This window comes from Anarrhichthys ocellatus, unplaced genomic scaffold (assembly GCF_004355925.1).
Source record: "Anarrhichthys ocellatus isolate YVR2014 unplaced genomic scaffold, GSC_Weel_1.0 scaffold208, whole genome shotgun sequence".
Classification (NCBI taxonomy): domain Eukaryota; kingdom Metazoa; phylum Chordata; class Actinopteri; order Perciformes; family Anarhichadidae; genus Anarrhichthys; species Anarrhichthys ocellatus.
In genome coordinates, this window is record NW_022280238.1 from 77,492 (window position 1) to 95,074 (window position 17,583).

At 45.3% G+C, this 17,583-nt stretch overlaps 2 protein-coding genes across 3 annotated transcripts; one reads left to right on the forward strand and one right to left on the reverse strand.

Annotated features, from left to right (window-relative positions):
- The first annotated feature begins 53 nt into the window (after positions 1-53).
- LOC116400818 (activator of 90 kDa heat shock protein ATPase homolog 1-like) lies at positions 54-7,057 on the forward strand. Its single transcript, XM_031878887.1, has 9 exons — positions 54-196; positions 752-942; positions 4,710-4,792; positions 4,878-4,995; positions 5,068-5,234; positions 5,310-5,447; positions 6,234-6,335; positions 6,415-6,466; positions 6,544-7,057. Exons 1-9 carry the CDS (start codon positions 117-119, stop codon positions 6,699-6,701), a joined length of 1,089 nt encoding a protein of 362 aa, XP_031734747.1. The 5' UTR covers positions 54-116; the 3' UTR covers positions 6,702-7,057.
- Positions 4,461-17,394, reverse strand: LOC116400817 (transcription factor IIIB 90 kDa subunit-like). Of its 2 annotated transcripts, XM_031878885.1 has the most exons (13): positions 17,239-17,394; positions 16,996-17,089; positions 16,480-16,606; positions 16,351-16,390; positions 14,171-14,266; positions 13,784-14,098; positions 13,106-13,167; positions 12,865-12,946; positions 12,636-12,688; positions 10,134-10,414; positions 9,793-9,844; positions 8,008-8,173; positions 7,172-7,463 (listed from the first exon to the last, which is right to left on the reverse strand). In XM_031878885.1, the coding sequence occupies exons 1-13, from the start codon at positions 17,339-17,341 to the stop codon at positions 7,435-7,437; spliced, it is 1,500 nt and encodes a 499-aa protein (XP_031734745.1). In that variant the 5' UTR covers positions 17,342-17,394; the 3' UTR covers positions 7,172-7,434. The 2 variants fall into 2 exon arrangements, with proteins under 2 accessions (XP_031734746.1, XP_031734745.1); XM_031878886.1 differs by lacking the exons at positions 7,172-7,463; positions 8,008-8,173 and adding an exon at positions 4,461-6,569.
- Positions 17,395-17,583: the final 189 nt, after the last annotated feature.

Here is a 17,583-nt window from a genome sequence, read left to right on the forward strand (position 1 = left end):
GTACAGCAGTGATACTACAGCAAGTACAGCAGTAATACTACAGCAGTAATACTACAGCAAGTACTACTACAGTATATTAGTACAGTACATATACTACAGTAGTACTCAGTACTCTGATGGCTAAATGGGGTGAAGGAGATCCTCGATGGATCGTTGAGCAGAGAGCAGACGGAACAAACGTCAACAACTGGCACTGGTCTGTATTTATTATTATTATTATTACTTCTATTATTATAAACATTATTACTATTGTCATTATTATTGTTATTATTATTGTTACTATTGTCATTGTTATTATTAGTGGACCACAGAGAAGAAACTCAAACATCATCTGACAGATGTAAAACAAGTTATTATATTATAATATATAATATATTATAATATTGTATAATATAATCTATTATAATATAGTGTATTATATATTATAATACAGATAGTATAATATATACTATATATATATATTATACTATATATTATAATATACTATAATATCTAATATTATAACATACTATATTATAATATTATTATATATTATAATATAGTATAATATATAATAGAGTGTGTTTGTTATTCGATCCTCCAGCTGTTCAGATATTTTTAAATGTCCTGTCAGAGGAGGGCGATGCTATATGACTAGCGCTGCATCATCAACTCATTCTATTTCTATTACCTCCTCCTCCTCCTCCTCCTCCTCCTCCTACCTCCTCCTCCTCCTACTACTACTACTACTACCCCTCCTCCTCCTCCTTAGGACAGAGCGTGATGTGAGCTCCTGGTCCTCGGTGCTCATCCGTGACCTCCTCCTAGGAGTCTCTCTTAAAGGGCTGGAGGGTGTAGTTGAGCTGACGGAGGTCGACAGACTTGAAGGAGAATCTTCCATCAACAACCGGAGAGGAAAACTCTTCTTCTTCTATGAGTGGAGGCTGAGGGCCAGCTGGCTGGGTCAGTGATGATGTCACTGATGACGACATAATAATAATAATAATAATAAATCAATTTTCTATAGTGCCTTTCAAAATACCCAAAGACGCTTTACAAGGCAGAGACAAACAGAACAAACAAACAAACAAAAAAATTAAAAAAAATAAAAATAAAAGAATGACTGGAGAAGCTATGCTGAATGGGTCATGTAGTGGAGGGTAGGGTGCAGGGGTTAGCAGGTGAAGGCGAGTTTGAAGAGGTGGGTTTTGAGGGCTTGTTTGAATGATGATAGGGAGGGAGCCTCACGGATGTGGATGGGGAGGGCGTTCCAGAGGGGAGGTGCAGCAGCTGAGAAGGCCCTCTCACCCCAGGTCCGGCGCTTGGTCCTGATGGTCTTCAGAGTGTTTGCACCGGCGGACGTGAGGCAACGGGTTGGGGCGTGGAGGGGGAGGTGCTCTGAAAGGTAGGGAGGGGCCAGGTTGTTTAGGGCTTTGTAGGTGGTGAGTAGTATTTTGAAGTCTACTCTGTATTTGACCGGGAGCCAGTGGAGGTTGTGAAGGACTGGGGTGATGTGACCATAGCGGCGGGTGGAAGTGAGCAGTCGAGCGGCAGAGTTCTGAACATATTGGAGTTTATTGATGATTTTGTTGGGAGAACCATAGAGGATGCTGTTGCAGTAGTCGAGTCTGGAGATTATGAGGGCATGGATGAGAATTTCTGTGGTGGCAGAGGACAGGGAGGGTCGGAGGCGTGCAATGTTCCTGAGGTGAAAGAAGGCAGTTTTGGTGATGTGGTTGGCGTGAGGTAGGAAAGAGAGGGTGGGGTCGAGGATGATACAGAGGTTGCGGACCTGGGTGGTGGGGGTGACGATGGAGCCATCAATGTTGAGGGAGAAGGGCTGGGCTGAGCGGGTGAGGGAGTTAGGGCCGATGATGAGTATTTCAGATTTGTTGCAGTTGAGTTTGAGAAAGTTCTGTTGCATCCATGATTTCATATCAGTGAGACAGGTGGTGAGAGTGGAGTGGGTGACGGAGGTGATGGTCTTGGTGGAGAAGTAGAGTTGGGTGTCGTCAAAGTAGCAGTGGAAGTTGAGACCTTGACGACGGATGATTTGTCCAAGGGGAAGGATGTAAATGATGAAGAGGAGGGGACCAAGCACGGAACCTTGGGGGACACCGTGGGTGACTGGGGAGGTGGAGGATTTACAGTTGTTTATTGCAATGAATTGATGTCGGTCTGAGAGATATGAGGTGAACCAGGAGAGGGCAGTGCCAGTTATGCCAAGGGAGTACTGGAGACGTGAGAGGAGGATGGAGTGGTTGATAGTGTCGAAGGCGGCGCTGAGGTCAAGGAGGATGAGGATGGTGAGGAATCCAGAGTCAGCAGAGAGAAGTATATCATTTGTGATTTTCAGTAGGGCGGTTTCTGTGCTGTGTTTTGAACGGAAGCCGGATTGGAAGGGTTCGTAGAGATTATGGAGATTGAGGTGGGACTTGAGTTGTGATGCAACAGCTCTCTCAAAAACTTTGAACAGGTAGGGGAGGTTGGAGATGGGCCGGTAGTTGTTGGGGATGTCGGGGTCAAGACCAGGCTCTTTCAGCACGGGGTGACAGCAGTGATCTTGAGTGTGGGGGGTATGAGACCTGAAGACAGTGAGGAGTTGATGATGTTGGTGACGAGAGGGGAGAGTGTGGGGAGGCAGGCCTTGACTAAGGAAGAGGGGAGGGGGTCAAGGGCACAGGTGGAGGTCTTCATGCTGGAGAGTATGGAGGAGAGGTCCATTTCAGTGATTGAACTGAAGGATGAGAGTGAGTGGCTTGGAAGGAGGGGAGAGTCATGTTGAGGGCTTGGGGGGGTGGTGGGGGCTGCCAGCTGGTTGTGTATTGCAATGATTTTGTCATTGAAGAAGGATAGAAATGAGTTGCATTTGCTGGTGGTGAAGGAGGTGGAGATGGTGTCCATGGGCTTGAGGAGTCTGTTGATGGTGGAGAAAAGCGTTTTGGGGTTGTTGGAGCCAGATTGGATGATGGAGGAGTAGTGAGAGGAGCGAGCGGTTTTCAGGGCATCTTTATATTGTTGTTGGTGGAGTTTGAAGGCATCAAGGTGAACAGTAAGTTTTTTTGGCAAGACGTTCCAGTTGACGGCCCTGCACTTTGAGGAGGCGAAGTCGGTCAGTGTACCAGGGGGCGGAGGGGGTGAAGGAGATGAGTTTGGATTTTTTGGGGGCGATGATGTCAAGACAGGAGGAGAGTGCATCATGATAGTACTTGACCAGGGCAGTGGGGGACGCAGTCGAAATAGGGGCAGAGGCAGAGACAGTGGCAGCCAAGGTGGAGGAGAGCGAGGAGATGTTGATAGACTTGATGTTCTGGAATGTTATGGTGCGATTCTGCTTAACATGGGGGGTGGGGATGTCTATGTCCAAGTTGATAGCCAGGTGGTCAGAGATGGTGAGGTCGATGCTGGTTAGATTGCTGATGGTAACGCCGGAGGTGCAGACCAGGTCAAGTGTGTGTCCTTTTTTATGGGTGGGAAAGTCGACATGTTGGGTGATGAAGTAGTTAAAGATGTCCAGGAGTTCTGTAGAAGTTGTGGAGTCAGATGAGTCGACGTGTATGTTAAAGTCACCGAGTAGCAGAATGGATGGAGAGATGGCGCAAAGTTGTGTGAGAAATTCAGACAGGTCAGAAGGGAAAGCAGGGTTAGGTTTTGGGGGGCGGTAAATGACTGCAGTAACCAGGGGTTTGGGACCAGACAGTTTAAAAACAAGGTGTTCAAATGAGGAGGGAGCCGAGATGGTTATTGCAGTTGTAGTGATGCCTTTGCAAAAAATTGTGGCTATTCCACCACCACGCCCATGGAGGCGTGGCTTGTCCACGTATGAATATCCAGGGGGTGTGGTTTGGTTTAGTGAAAAGTAATCCTGTTGGTTTTGCCATGTTTCGGTTAAACAGAGAAAGTCCAGATTATTGTCAGTTGTGAATTCACTGAGTAAGAGGCCCTTGTTGTTTAGGGAACAGAGCAATTTTGAGATGTGGATGAATTTGGGCAGGCTGGGGTGCTCTGGTAAGGGGGCGGAGGTAGGCAACTCGCTCGTGTAGATTGTTGTGGTGATGACGTGCAGGAGTTGCGGCAGTGCGCTCAGCTGACCAGAGGGAGGGGATGGAAAGAGTGGAGCGATCAGGCCAGGAGTAAACAAACTTTCTGCGGGAGGCTCTGTGGATGTACCGGGGCCGACGGAGGAGTCCAAGTGTTTTGATGGCTGAGATAAACGGAGGAGCAGAGAAGTTGTTGAGTTGGAGGAGTTGCGAGGTGGAGTATTGCAGAACCATGTCAGCCTGAGGTCTTTTGTCGACATCATGACAAACATGCTAACAAGACAAACATGCTAACAAGACACACACACAAACATGACAAACACGCTAACACAACAAACATGCTAACAAGACAAACATGCAAACATGACAAACATACTAACATGACAAACATACTAACATGACAAACATGCTAACAAGACAAACATGCAAACATGACAAATATGCTAACAAGACAAACATGCTAACATGGCAAACATGCTAACAAGACAAACATGCTAACATGTTATTTTAACAGTACTATGTGTCTCTTTGCGATGTTAGCTTCTCAAAGCTAAAAACAAGAACGATGAGCGTCCGATAACTAAAATGTTTGTGGCACCGTGAAGATAAAAGTGAAGATAAAAGTTAAAAACGTCTTTGGGTTCGATATCCAGCTCTTCTTCTGTGGTGTTAACTGTTTATTGTCTGCAGGGACGTCCAGCAGCGGCGTGAAGTTCAGAGGAACCGTTGACGTTTCTAACTTATCGGACGAGAACGACATGGACGACCTCGACGTTAGTACTACTTCCTGTTCCTGGTATTGATCGCTCTACTTATAGATGAATTGATCATCATATTGATCACCTTATTCCTGTCCAGATCTCGGTGTCTCTGTGCAAAGACCAGCCCGACACACCGCTCCTCGGCCTCATGAAGAAGACCGGCGTTCAGGAGGTCCGGAGGGTTTTGGGCGAGTTCGTCCACCGGCTCAAATCAGGTCTGTTACCCAGAATGCATCTATCCTAACCAATCAGTGACGATCCCTGTAGTAACCTGAGTGACCTCATAGAGTTCAGTCAAGGTATGATCCTCGCTAAGGCCGACCAACCGGAGCCACCTGAACCTCAGAACCAGAAGGACCAGATCCAGACCAGTAGACCTCAGACCCAGAAGAACCAGATCCAGACCAGTAGAGCTCAGACCCAGAACAACCAGATCCAGACCAGTAGAGCTCAGGTAGAGTTACACATCCAGACATTCAGCTGAGACCGGTGTGGAAGTATCCTCTGACCTCTTTGTTTTATCCTACAGAAAAGTTCCGCCACCAGGTGTTCCTCTGGCCCCGCCCCCTCCCTCCCAGGTGTTCCTATCAAAACCTGCACCTTTAATCTGACGGAAACCTTCCAAACGTCTCCTGATGAGCTGTACAGGACCTTCATCAGCCAGGAGGTACCAGACCAGAACAGACCAGAGTAAAACCAGGCCGAACCAGGTCAGACCAGGGTGAAACCAGGCCGAACCAGGTCAGACCAGGGTAAAACCAGGTCAGACCAGAACAGACCAGGGTAAAACCAGGCCGAACCAGGTCAGACCAGGGTAAAACCAGGTCAGACCAGAACAGACCGGGGTAAAACCAGGTCAGACCAGAACAGACCGGGGTAAAACCAGGCCAAACCAGGTCAGAACAGGGTAAAACCAGGTCAGACCAGGTCAGACCAGGGTAAAACCAGGTCAGACCAGAACAGACCAGGGTAAAACCAGGCCAAACCAGGTCAGAACAGGGTAAAACCAGGTCAGACCAGAACAGACCGGGGTAAAACCAGGTCAGACCAGAACAGACCGGGGTAAAACCAGGTCAGACCAGGACAGATCAGGGTAAAACCAGGCATAACGGTTTTATATGAAGCACTTTGAATTGCCTTGTTGTTGAAATGTGCTATACAAATAAACTTGCCTTGCCTTGCCTAGTAATGAAGTATTGTAGTAGTACTGCAGTTTTGTAGTAGTAATGCAGTACTGTAATTGTACTGCAGTATTGTAGTAGTAATGCAGTATTGTAGTAGTATTGCAGTGTAGTAGTAATACAATACTGCAGCTTCTAATGACGCCATGAGAATATTGCTAAAGAGACCGAGATGGAGTAGTGCCAGTGAAATGTTTGTGGCTGCAGGAGTCAATACTTTCCAAACGGTTTTAAGAAATCTTACGTATAAATGTATTTGACCTTCTCCTCAGTTCGTGCAGGTGTTCACTCGTTCGGCTGCTCAGGTGGACGGTCGGAGAGGAGGACAGTTCCAGATGTTGGACGGCAGTGTCAGAGGAGAGTTCACACAGCTGGTGAGGTAACAGCTGCTCAGCCAATCGGTGCAGAGTTGTCGCATGGCCATGGTAACCAGACCGCCGCTCCTCCCCTCAGGTACCGAACCGAAGGATCGAGATGAGGTGGCGGTTCAGAACGTGGCCCAGTGGTACGTCTGTGATGAGGAGAACCTTCTCTGCTGGTGAGTTCAGGGACAATCTGACATCTGAGCTTTGTCTCCTTCAGAACACTACGCCTCCGTCAGTCTGGAGCTGGAGGAGCGAGGAGACGAGACGGAGCTGAGGATGGAGTGTGGAGGAGTCCCTGAAGGAGAGGAGGAGTCCACCAGAGAGGGATGGACCCGCTTCTACTTCAGGGCCATCAAACAGGTGTTTGGATACTGAGAGGCTCCACTCCCTAGAGGCTGAACTGTGTCATGACGTGAGCGTGACATCAACGTCTTAAAGGAACAGTTCAAAGGTTTCATGGAGGCTCACAGCATGGTAGCATAGCTTAGCTTAGCATAGTTTAGCTTAGCATGAAGACTAAGTGTTAGCCCAGCTCCATCAGAAGTTTAAAAAAAAGAACCAACTAAACCAACGGTTTGATCCGTTGTGTCTGAATCATTGTGTCAATAAAGTTTGGACAGTTCAAGTCTTCCTGTCGATGACTCTGATTGGTTCTGTCATCAGAGTCATTCTTTTTTTAATTGTTTCATTGTTTCATCAAAGCAGCAAAAATAAAATGTTTACTGAAAATAAAGTAATAAAACATCAACACACTCATTTCCTTTACAGTTTTATTTATATTTTTACATAATAATGTTTTTTTCTCTCATCAGAAACAACAAAGTAAAAATACTCAAAGTACACATTCATTTATAAGACAAATACACAATAAAAACACTAAAAACACAAACATTTAAAACACATTAAAGCCATTTGAATCTGGAAGGATTTCATATTTTACAGGAATGTGAGTTTTAATATTTACATTCAAACAGATCAATAAAAAAATATGAACATGAGCTCAGTGATATCAAATCTATGAAAAATGATCAGAGAACAATAAAAACAATTAAATATCAGTTATGGATTTCTGTAACATTGATCCAGTTTAGAGGTCAGCAGGGCGGAGCTAGAAGACTTCCTCCTCACAGCCATAGTCTGTAAAACATAATCAATCAATCAATTAATATATCAACCAACCAACTAACCAATCTTTACTATCTATTAAGCTTTATTAATACTTCTTCGTTAACGGTTTCCTCTTCTGATAGCGTTAGTGGTCAGTGGTTAGTGATTAGTGGTCAGTGGTCAGTGATTAGTGGTCAGTGGTTAGTGGTCAGTGATTAGTGGTTAGTGGTCAGTGGATAGTGGTCAGTGGTTAGTGATTAGTGGTCAGTGATTAGTGGTCAGTGATTAGTGGTCAGTGGATAGTGGTTAGTGGTCAGTGATTAGTGGTCAGTGGTTAGTGATTAGTGGTCAGTGGATAGTGGTCGGTGGTTAGTGGTCGGTGGTTAGTGGTCAGTGGTTAGTGGTCAGTGATTAGTGGTCAGTGATTAGTGGTCAGTGGTTAGTGGTCAGTGATTAGTGGTCAGTGATTAGTGGTCAGTGGTCAGTGGTTAGTGGATAGTGGTCAGTGATTAGTGGTCAGTGGGTCTATGACCTCTCCTTCCTGTAGGTTTTTAGAATAAAAGCCTGGACTGACCTCCTACGAGCTGCAGAGCGCTGACACACTCCTCCTCCACCTCCTCTTCCTCCTCTTCCTCCTCCACCACAGTGGTTGGAGCAGAAGGGGCGGAGCTTCTGTCTGGTTCAAATTTAGTAGTCACTTCGGATGAAGTCTCTGTTGTCATGGTGACAGTGTTTTCTGCCTTAGAGGTGAAACACATTGAGTTTAAAATAAGATGTGATGTAATATGTTTTTATATAAAGATATATGTATATTTACAGTATGATGTAATATGTTTGTATATTAAGATGTATAAACATAACCTCAGAGGGCTGCAGCTACACATGTCATCTTATTATCACATCATTTGATTTGAGGCTCTAGTGAAGAACTTTTAAAGCTAACCAGCAGACGGCTACTTAGTTAGCTTACTAATTCCACCATGTTTTCATGGCTAACTAACCAGCTCCAAAGACTAGCTAGCTACCTAACCAGCTCTGAAGACTAGCTAGTTAACTAGTCACCCCGGAAGACTAGCTAGCTAACTAACCAACTCTGAAGACTAGCTAGTTGACTAGTCACCCCCGGAGACTAGCTGGCTAACTAGTCAGCTCCAAAGACTAGCTAGCTAACTAACCAGCTCTGAAGACTAGCTAGCTAACTAGTCACCCCCGGAGACTAGCTAGTTAATTAACCAACTCCAGAGACTAGCTAGCTAACTAGTCAGCTCCAGAGACTAGCTAGTTAACTAACTAGCTCTGAAGACTAGCTGGCAAACTAACTGACTGAAGCAGTCTGGAGGAGTATACATAACATTTATACATGTTTATTATTTGTGATGGGCGTTAATGCATTAATTAATTAACGCCGACAATTATTTTATCGCGCGTTAACGCAGGTTTTTAAAAATTATTATTTTGAAAGTCCATTGCTCACTGGCAACGGTGGAGGAAGTCTTCAGACTACGTTGATGCAGCGTGTGGTAGAAGTAGAGATAAACTAAAGCAAGACAAGCTAACAGATGCTACAGAGAAGTGGAGACAAACTGCAGGTTAGTGTTGTGGAAGATGTCGGTCTGAGGAACATTCTCAAGGTGCGTTCACGTCGCGTTTGGTGTGAACGCAGCTTTAGGATCTCAACAAATGACGTCACGTATGAGCCTCAAGACGCACCGTCACCAGAAGAACACACGAGTTGTATTAAAGGAGAGGACGACTAAAGCGACAGCGTTACAACGAGCAGCAGCTGCTGCTCTCACTGGAGACTACTGAACATCGCTGGGTCACCATCATCACCTCTGAGTTACAGCATTATGTTGATGAACAGTAGAGCTGCATTACATGCTCTGACTGTCATGAAGACACAACACACACATGTAGATGAAACGTGCTGAAACATGTTATTCATGTTGCACAGCAGTGGAACGTTTCACACACAGTCACACACTGAGCACAGATAGTGAAGAGATAGAACTGCTACTGTGTAAAGAGAATACTGCTGCTAACAACAACCTGATATGTTTACAAACCAAATGTTATTGCCCTTTTGTTCATATAGCAGTACTTTCAAAATAAAAGTGCGCAATACACTACTTTATATTTCATTATTGAACTTTGCCATAACAATGATATTAATCGCGATTAAAAATTGTAATCGTTGCCCAGCACTAGTTTATATATATAATATGCAGTTAAATATAATATGCAGTTATATATAATATGCATATATATAATATACAGTTATATATAATATGCAGTTGAATATAATATACAGTTATATATAATATACAGTTATATATAATAAGCATGTACGGTTGCTCACCTGGACGTCTGTTTTCTTCTTCTTTGATGTGGAGGACAAAAGGAGTCGGACCCTAAGATGAACAAGAAGAACATTAATGTTCATATTGATGCATCTTTATGTATACATATCTTTATGTAGATATGTATCTTTATGTATATATATATATATATATATATATATATATGTCTTCATGTAGATATGTATCTTTATGTATATATTTATATATATACATATATTTGTATGTATATATATCTTAAAGTATATATACATACAGTATATCTAGATGTATATCTTTATATATACAGTATATATCTTAATATATATATATATATATATACATACTATATCTAAGGATCTACCTCTTCCCCATGATGCTGGTGGTAGTGGCAAGATCTCGGTTAGCGTCACTGGTCTTCCTGCGGCGGCGGCGGTTGAGTCGTCTCCGTGTGGTGGCGGGGGTGTCGGAGGTCTCTCTACTGGGACTGCTGCCCTCCACACTTCCTGTCCCTCTGCTGTTCAGGTCTCTGAGAACGTCGTAGTTGATCTTACTGGAGATCTTCTTCTTCTCCAGCATCCTCTCGATGGCCTCGCCCGCCGTCAACGCCTGAATCTGCTCCTTCTTCTTCTTGGACTTCTTCGGCTGGAGACGGACACAATGTAATTTTATTTAATATCATAGTATATTATTATATATATATAATATATATATATGTTAATATACAGGAACTCAACACTTCCTGCTGGATTTTCACATTAAAAGTCTTGTGATTGATGGGTGTTTCTTTGATCTGTGGATTAAAACATGATGGCGTGATTTATTTAAATGTATCGTTGTAGCCTGTTGGGTCACTGGGCCCTGAGCGTCTCTGAGCGTCTGGGGCCACCAAGGTTTTCTGAAGGTCTCTAAGGGTCTGGGGTCTCTGAGGGTCTGGGGTCTCTAAGGGTCTGGGGTCTCTGAGGGTCTGGGGTCTCGGGCCCCTGAGGGTCTCTGAAGGTCTGGGGTCTCTGAGGGTCTCTGAAGGTCTGGGGTCTCTGAGGGCCTCCAACCCCCACCCCCTCCTCCTACTTCCTCCCTTCTCCCTGATAATTTCGCCAACTTCTTTGACAAGAAGGTAAATTATGTCAGATCCTCTTTCTCTCAGCCCCCCTCCCTGTCCACCCTCTCCCTCTCTACCCTCTCCAGCTCTTCCCCCTCAGCTCTCCCTCCCCATCTTACCCTATCTTGCTCCCCTCTCCCCTAACGAGATCCTCAACCTTGTTACATCTAACCGCCCCACCACGTGCTCCCTTGACCTGATCCCTCCCCTCTTCTTCAGTCTGTTGCGAGTGAACTCCTTCCTTTCCTCACCCACCTCATCAACACATCTCTTGTTTCAGGATGCTTTCCCACAGCTTTCAAGACTTCCAGAGTCACCCCCTTCTGAAGAAACCATCACTTGACCCCTCTGATGTCAAGAACTTCAGACCGGTTTCTCTTCTACCCTTTCTATCCAAAACACTTGAACGTGCTGTCTTTAAACAAATGTCTTCCTATCTCCACCAGAACAGCCTCTTGGACCCCCACCAGTCTGGGTTGAAGGTGGGTCACTTGACAGAGACAGCCCTCCTTGCGGTGACAGAGTCGCTTCACGCCGCGAGAGCGAACTCTCTCCTCTGTCCTGATTCTCCTGGACCTGTCTGCGGCGTTTGATACGGTGAACCACCAGATCCTCCTCTCCACCCTCGAGGGGATGGGCATCTCAGGCTCTGCACTCTCCCTGTTTGCATCCTACCTGACAGGTCGATCCTACCAGGTGACATGGAGGAGAGCCGTGTCGGAACCATGCATGCTGACTACGGGGGTTCCACAAGGCTCAGTCCTGGGCCCCCTTCTCTTCTCGCTCTACACAACCTCTCTGGGTTCTGTTATTTGCTCGCATGACTTCTCTTACCATTGTTATGCCGATGACACCCAGCTGGTCTTGTCATTTCCCCCCGGGGACACTCAAGTGGAGGCACGCATCGCTGCGTGCTTGGCTGACATCTCGATGTGGATGACGACACACCACCTCAAGCTCAACCTGGACAAAACCGAGCTACTGTTCCTCCCGGGGAAGGGTTGCCCGCACCGAGACCTGTCCATCTCCATTGATGATACCGTGGTGACACCAACTCAGACTGCAAGGAAACTGGGTGTGAGCCTGGACGACCAACTGCCGTTCTCAGCAAAAATTGCATCGGTTACACGCTCCTGCAGATTCCTGCTCTACAACATCAGGAGGATTCGCCCCTTCCTCACTGATGAGACGCGCAGGTGCTCATCCAGGCTCTTGTCATCTCCCACCTGGACTACTGCAACTCTCTACTTGCCGGAGCCCCGGCATCGGCCATCAGACCTCTGGAGCTTGTCCAGAAAGCTGCAGCTCGTCTGGTGTTCAATCACCCCAAGTTCTCCCACACAACTTCCCTTCTCCGTTCTCTACACTGGCTTCCTGTAAGAGCTCGCATCCAGTTTAAGACTCTGGTGCTAGCCTACAGGGGAGTGAAAGGAACAGCTCATTCCTATCTCCAGGCCATGGAGCCTTGTTTGAAGAAAGGAGATGCACTTATGACTTCTGGTGACTAGTAGTTCTCTTGAATACCTATGTTGAATACACTTATTGTAAGTCGCTTTGGATAAAAGCGTCTGCTAAATGACTGTAATGTAATGTCTCTGAGGGTCTCTGAAGGTCTGGGATCTCTGAGGGTCTCTAAGGGTCTGGGGTCTCTGAAGGTCTGGGGTCCCTGAGGCAGTAGCCAGGTTAGTAATCCAGTCCTAATCCCTAATGAGCCCAGGACAGCCCCTGGACTCCGGACAGGGAGACCCTGTGCTTCCCACTCACCTTCTCTTTATAGGTTCCTTGTTCCTTCTCCTTCTTGATCCTCTCTTCTTTCTCTGAGGAAGACCATGTTGAAGATGATTAACAGTCAGTAACACAAAGAGGAAGACTATGATGAAGACCATGATGAAGACTATGATGAAGGCCATGATGAAGACCGTGATGAAGAGGACCAACAATTAGTCAATAACACAAAGAGGAAGACTATGATGAAGACCATGATGAAGATAACCTTTCTGCTCCTTCAGATATTCTGCGTTCTGTTTCATCCAGAGCTCCGTCTTCACCTCGACCTCCCGATCGTTCAGGATGTACTGCAGCAGAAAATCAGAAGAAGAACACACCACATCCTGTTCACTCCTTTCACAGTAAAAGCATCTTTACTTATTTATAATATACTGAAGATGAACTCTGTGTTAAACCTTTGTGAGGCTGCATGGATCAATACATCAGTGATTAATGAATGAAGTTACCTTATCAATCTCCTGATCATCGATGTCCTTCAGGTCCAACTCTCCACTCTCCGACTGCTCATCTGTAACAACACCACAATCAACAGGTAACCTGTTTACACCTGTTTACCATGAGCTAATGACGCATTGACAAAGTAATGATGACGTAATGACGATGTAATGACGCAATAATAACGTAATGATGACGTATTTACGATGTAATGATGACGCATTGACAAAGTAATGATGACGTATTGATGACGTAATGATGATGTAATAACGATGTAATGCTGACATATTAACGACGTAATGACGACATGATGACGTAATGACGTAATAACGTAATGATGACGTATTTATGATGTAATGACGCCGTAGTGATGACGTAATGACGTAATAATAATAATGTAATGATGACGACGTAGTGATGGCGTATTGACGACGTAATGATGATGGCGTAATAATAACGTAATGATGACGTAATGACGACGTAGTGATGACGTATTTATGATGTAATGATGACGTAGTGGTGATGTAATAATGACGACGTAGTGCTGACGTAATTATGACGTATTGATAATGTAATGATGACATAATGACAACGTATTTATGATGTAATGATGTATTTACGACGTAATGATGACGCAATGACAACGTAGTGATGACGTATTGATGACCCAATGATGACGTCATACACACCGTCTGGTTTCTCGCCCCGGTCCGACTCGGTGAAGGTCTGGAAGGTCTGTTGGAGGCTCAGGCCGGCTGCAATCGGCAGTTTCCCCAGGATGACGGCCAGAGGAGCGGCCTGACGATGAGGCCCCGCCCCCATCTTGTCTGACCCCGCCTCCTGCTTGCCGTCATCTGGCTTCTTGCCCCGCCCCTCCTCCTCCTGGATCACCTCACACAGGAAGTTCTGGGTCAGGTGTTGGGCGGCAGCTTGAAGATCGGCGTCTTCGACCTCCGGCACCTCTGGTTCAGAGGTCTGGGAGGAGACCTCGACGTCATCAGGGTCTGAAAAGAAGAAGTGAAGAGTGGTGACGTGGTTCAGATGTTGAGGTGGACTGACTGAGGATCAGTACAGACCGATCTCTTTGGCGTAGGCGGCATAGATTCCTCTGAGTTTAGGTCGGCTCTTCTCCAGCTCCGTCTCGATCTCGTCTTTGTAGCAGCTGATCTCTCCTGAAAGGATGAAACGTTTAGTCCTTCAAAGGGTTAAAAAGCTGTTCAGAAAAATCCTAAAATAACTGGAAGATCTAAATTTGATCAAAATCCCAATAAGTCAAAGGAGGCTCAGTATTTGTTAGATACGATACCACCTTCTATCACATCATAATCATTTTAATGTTTCATTGGAAATAAGAATAATGTACGTCTGACATTAAAACATTCTTAGTCAACAAAGAATCACACCAGACTTTAAATCCAGTGTTGACCAGAGATGAAGAACGACTCACTGAAGAGATCTTAAGACCAATCAGTCGACCAATCGAATCAGAGAGGGCGGGCCTAGAATAATGACATCATATTTATATATTGTTGAAAGATCGTAGAAAAGTATGAAAGCATAAAAGTATAACTCTTATAACCTGTAACCTTTTTGATTCAAAGTATAACCATTAAACCTATAACCTGTTTTACTTTATGATAGAAGTGATTAACCATATAAACTGCATAGACTTATATAAAATAGTCACTCAAAACTTATATAATCCTTCCTCTTCTGAACAGGATCAAACCAGTTACATTCTGTGTCAGCTCTAAAAGAAGGAGGACTCATGTGTGAGTGACACATGAAATGAAGGAGGTGCCAGCCTTAGATCAGCAGAGAGACTGTGAGAGTTGGGCTTTTTCCTCAACTAGAGGATGGGATAGACTTCTTGAATAGACCCTTAGGGGTCTTACCCCCAAAGGATAGAGGACAAGAAGACCCTTCTACTGTCTTACCCCTCAGAGACGAGGAATAGAAGACGCTTTTGCTATCAGAGGAAAGATAGACCCCCAAAAGAGGCAGGGATGTCAGAGAGCTGACTGAGAGAGCCTGCACTTACAGGAAAGCAGCAGAGCAGAGCAGAGAGAAGGAAAAGGGGGAGATTTGAAGGAGAGATCCTGGACATTATTCCTCATAGCAAATCAGTGAAAGCTGATTAAGAGGAAAACGTATTACAGTAGGAGTGTTAGAATTAGTTCTTGTAGCACTGTGACTGTTTCATTGAATTTAAATTGTTGTATGTGATGGTTGCGTGAAAATCTTTAATAAAACCACAGCCTTACATTTTGTAAGTGTCTGAAACCAAACAAAGTACTCTGGTCCTTTAGAACAGTGTAACCCTCTTCCCCTGTCCGTTAACGGGGCGATAAGATGTGACGACTGAAACATGCAGAGGAGCTTAAGGTGAGTTCCCTGGGTGAAGACTTGGCAGTGTTCGTCATAAATGGTGAGAATGTTCACAATAGGCAATAGTAAAGTATAGATGATGTACATAACTATTCATACAGGGTGTTAGGGTTACATCCTACTGAGAGCGCCTAGGGCTTAGCCGTACAAGACTTTCAAGAAGAGAATAATTCCGAAATCCTAACGATTTAGCTATGGGGTGAGATAAAAGGCCGAAGGTATTGTTCCGACACCTCCAAGAGGAACGTACGTATACCCTCGCAGGTGGGACAGCCGACGGAGTGACCGCCGTGTTAGGTGCGAAAGACTTCTGTAATGGGAAAATATGTTATAGTATCATGTGAAATTTTAGAGAATGTACAACTGAAAGTGAGGAACACAGGCGGACACAGAACAGCAGTTCTGCAGATGATTTTAATTAGTTTTGTATCCAGGTGTCTTGTTATCTTTTCCCACAAGGGTGAGAAGTGAAGAGACACTGTTTCTTTGTTGGTAAGACAAAGATTGAGACAAGACCTTGAAACCGGAACTGAATGTCCGCAGAAACAGACAGCCTGTGTCTGAAATACCATACTCCCCTTTTGACACATTATCTGAAGTTGTAAAGGAGTGAACCTTCTGTATGCATAAAATGATGTGGTGTCTGATACTTCGTCGGAGCATTCACACAGTCTACTGAATACGTAGTTGCTGTGCTTTCTTCCCTCTTGCAAGAGAATAAACGGAAAAAGACAACTTTGAATCTTCTGATGACTTCATTATTGATTTGTGAAGAAAAACTCTCTTCTCCCGATTAACCTAGAAATTTTCCACCACAATTCCCTGCCTAGAAATGGGTCAGGAGCGCTACAATATATTATGAACTGACCTTCGACTTCATCCAGCTTCCTGGCCAGCTCGTGTTCCAGCTGCAGAAGAAGAGGAGAGGAAAGATGATTGGTCGGGTCATTGATCATTGGTGAACTGTCAGCAGCCAATCAGAGACAGAGGGATCTACCTGTTGCATCTTGACTTTGTGCTGTCCGGCGGTGAAGGAGGGTGGATCACATTCCTGCTCCAGATCTACTTTCATGAACTCATCAATGGTCAGCTGACTGGTGGGCGTGTCTTCAAACTCTGTTAACCTATAAAGAGATAGAGAGGATGCTGTAGTCCACTGAGATCTACTGTCATTCAAAGTGATCTATTGCAATCCACTGGGGTCTACTGTAGTCCACTGGGATCTACTGTCATCTAAAGTGATCAACTGGGATCTAAAGTGATCAACTGGGATCTACTGTCATCTGACGTGATCTACTGCACTCCACTGGGATCTACTATAATCCACTGGGATCTATTGCACTCCACTGGGATCTACTGTCATCTAAAGTGATCTACTGTAATCCACTGTGGTCAACTATAATCCACTGTGATCAACTGTAGTCCAATGTGATCTACTGCACTCCACTGGGATCTACTGCAGTCCAATGTGATCTACTATCATCTAAAGTGATCTAGTGTGATCTGCTCTCACCTCTTCCTCAGCGTGGTCTGGCAGACCTTCACAACACTGATCACATCCTTCACCGTACGACGAAACTTATGCATCCGAGCTGCCACCAGGAGAGCTGAGGAGGATGAGGAAGAGCAGGAGGACAGAATGTAAATATTAGGTCTCTAAAGGTTAATGCTGGATACAGACTGTGTTGTCCTCATCATTCATATCTATATTCCAGTGATGTGCATTGTTGCCGTGTTAACGGCGGCCATGTTGTACCTGCTCCACAGAGACCTGATGGTCGTCGTCCTGTGTGCATCCAGTCCCTCTTCATCCGCTGGACCAGACGAAGAGCCGTCATAGAAACCTCATGAGTCTTCATCCCAAACTCCAACAGGTGAGCAAAACGAGGGATGTAGAGGCACGGGTCTGAGGGGGGGAAAGGAGAGGGGAGGAGGAGAAGGGGAGGGAGAGGAGGAGAGGAGAGAGGAGGAGGAGAGGGGGGATGAGAGAGGAGAAGAGAGAGGGGGGGAGGAGAGAGGGGGGAGGAGGAGGAGAGGGGGAGGAGAGAGGAGAAGAGGGGGGAGAGAGAAGAGGAGAGAGGGGGAGAGGAGAGGAGGGGGG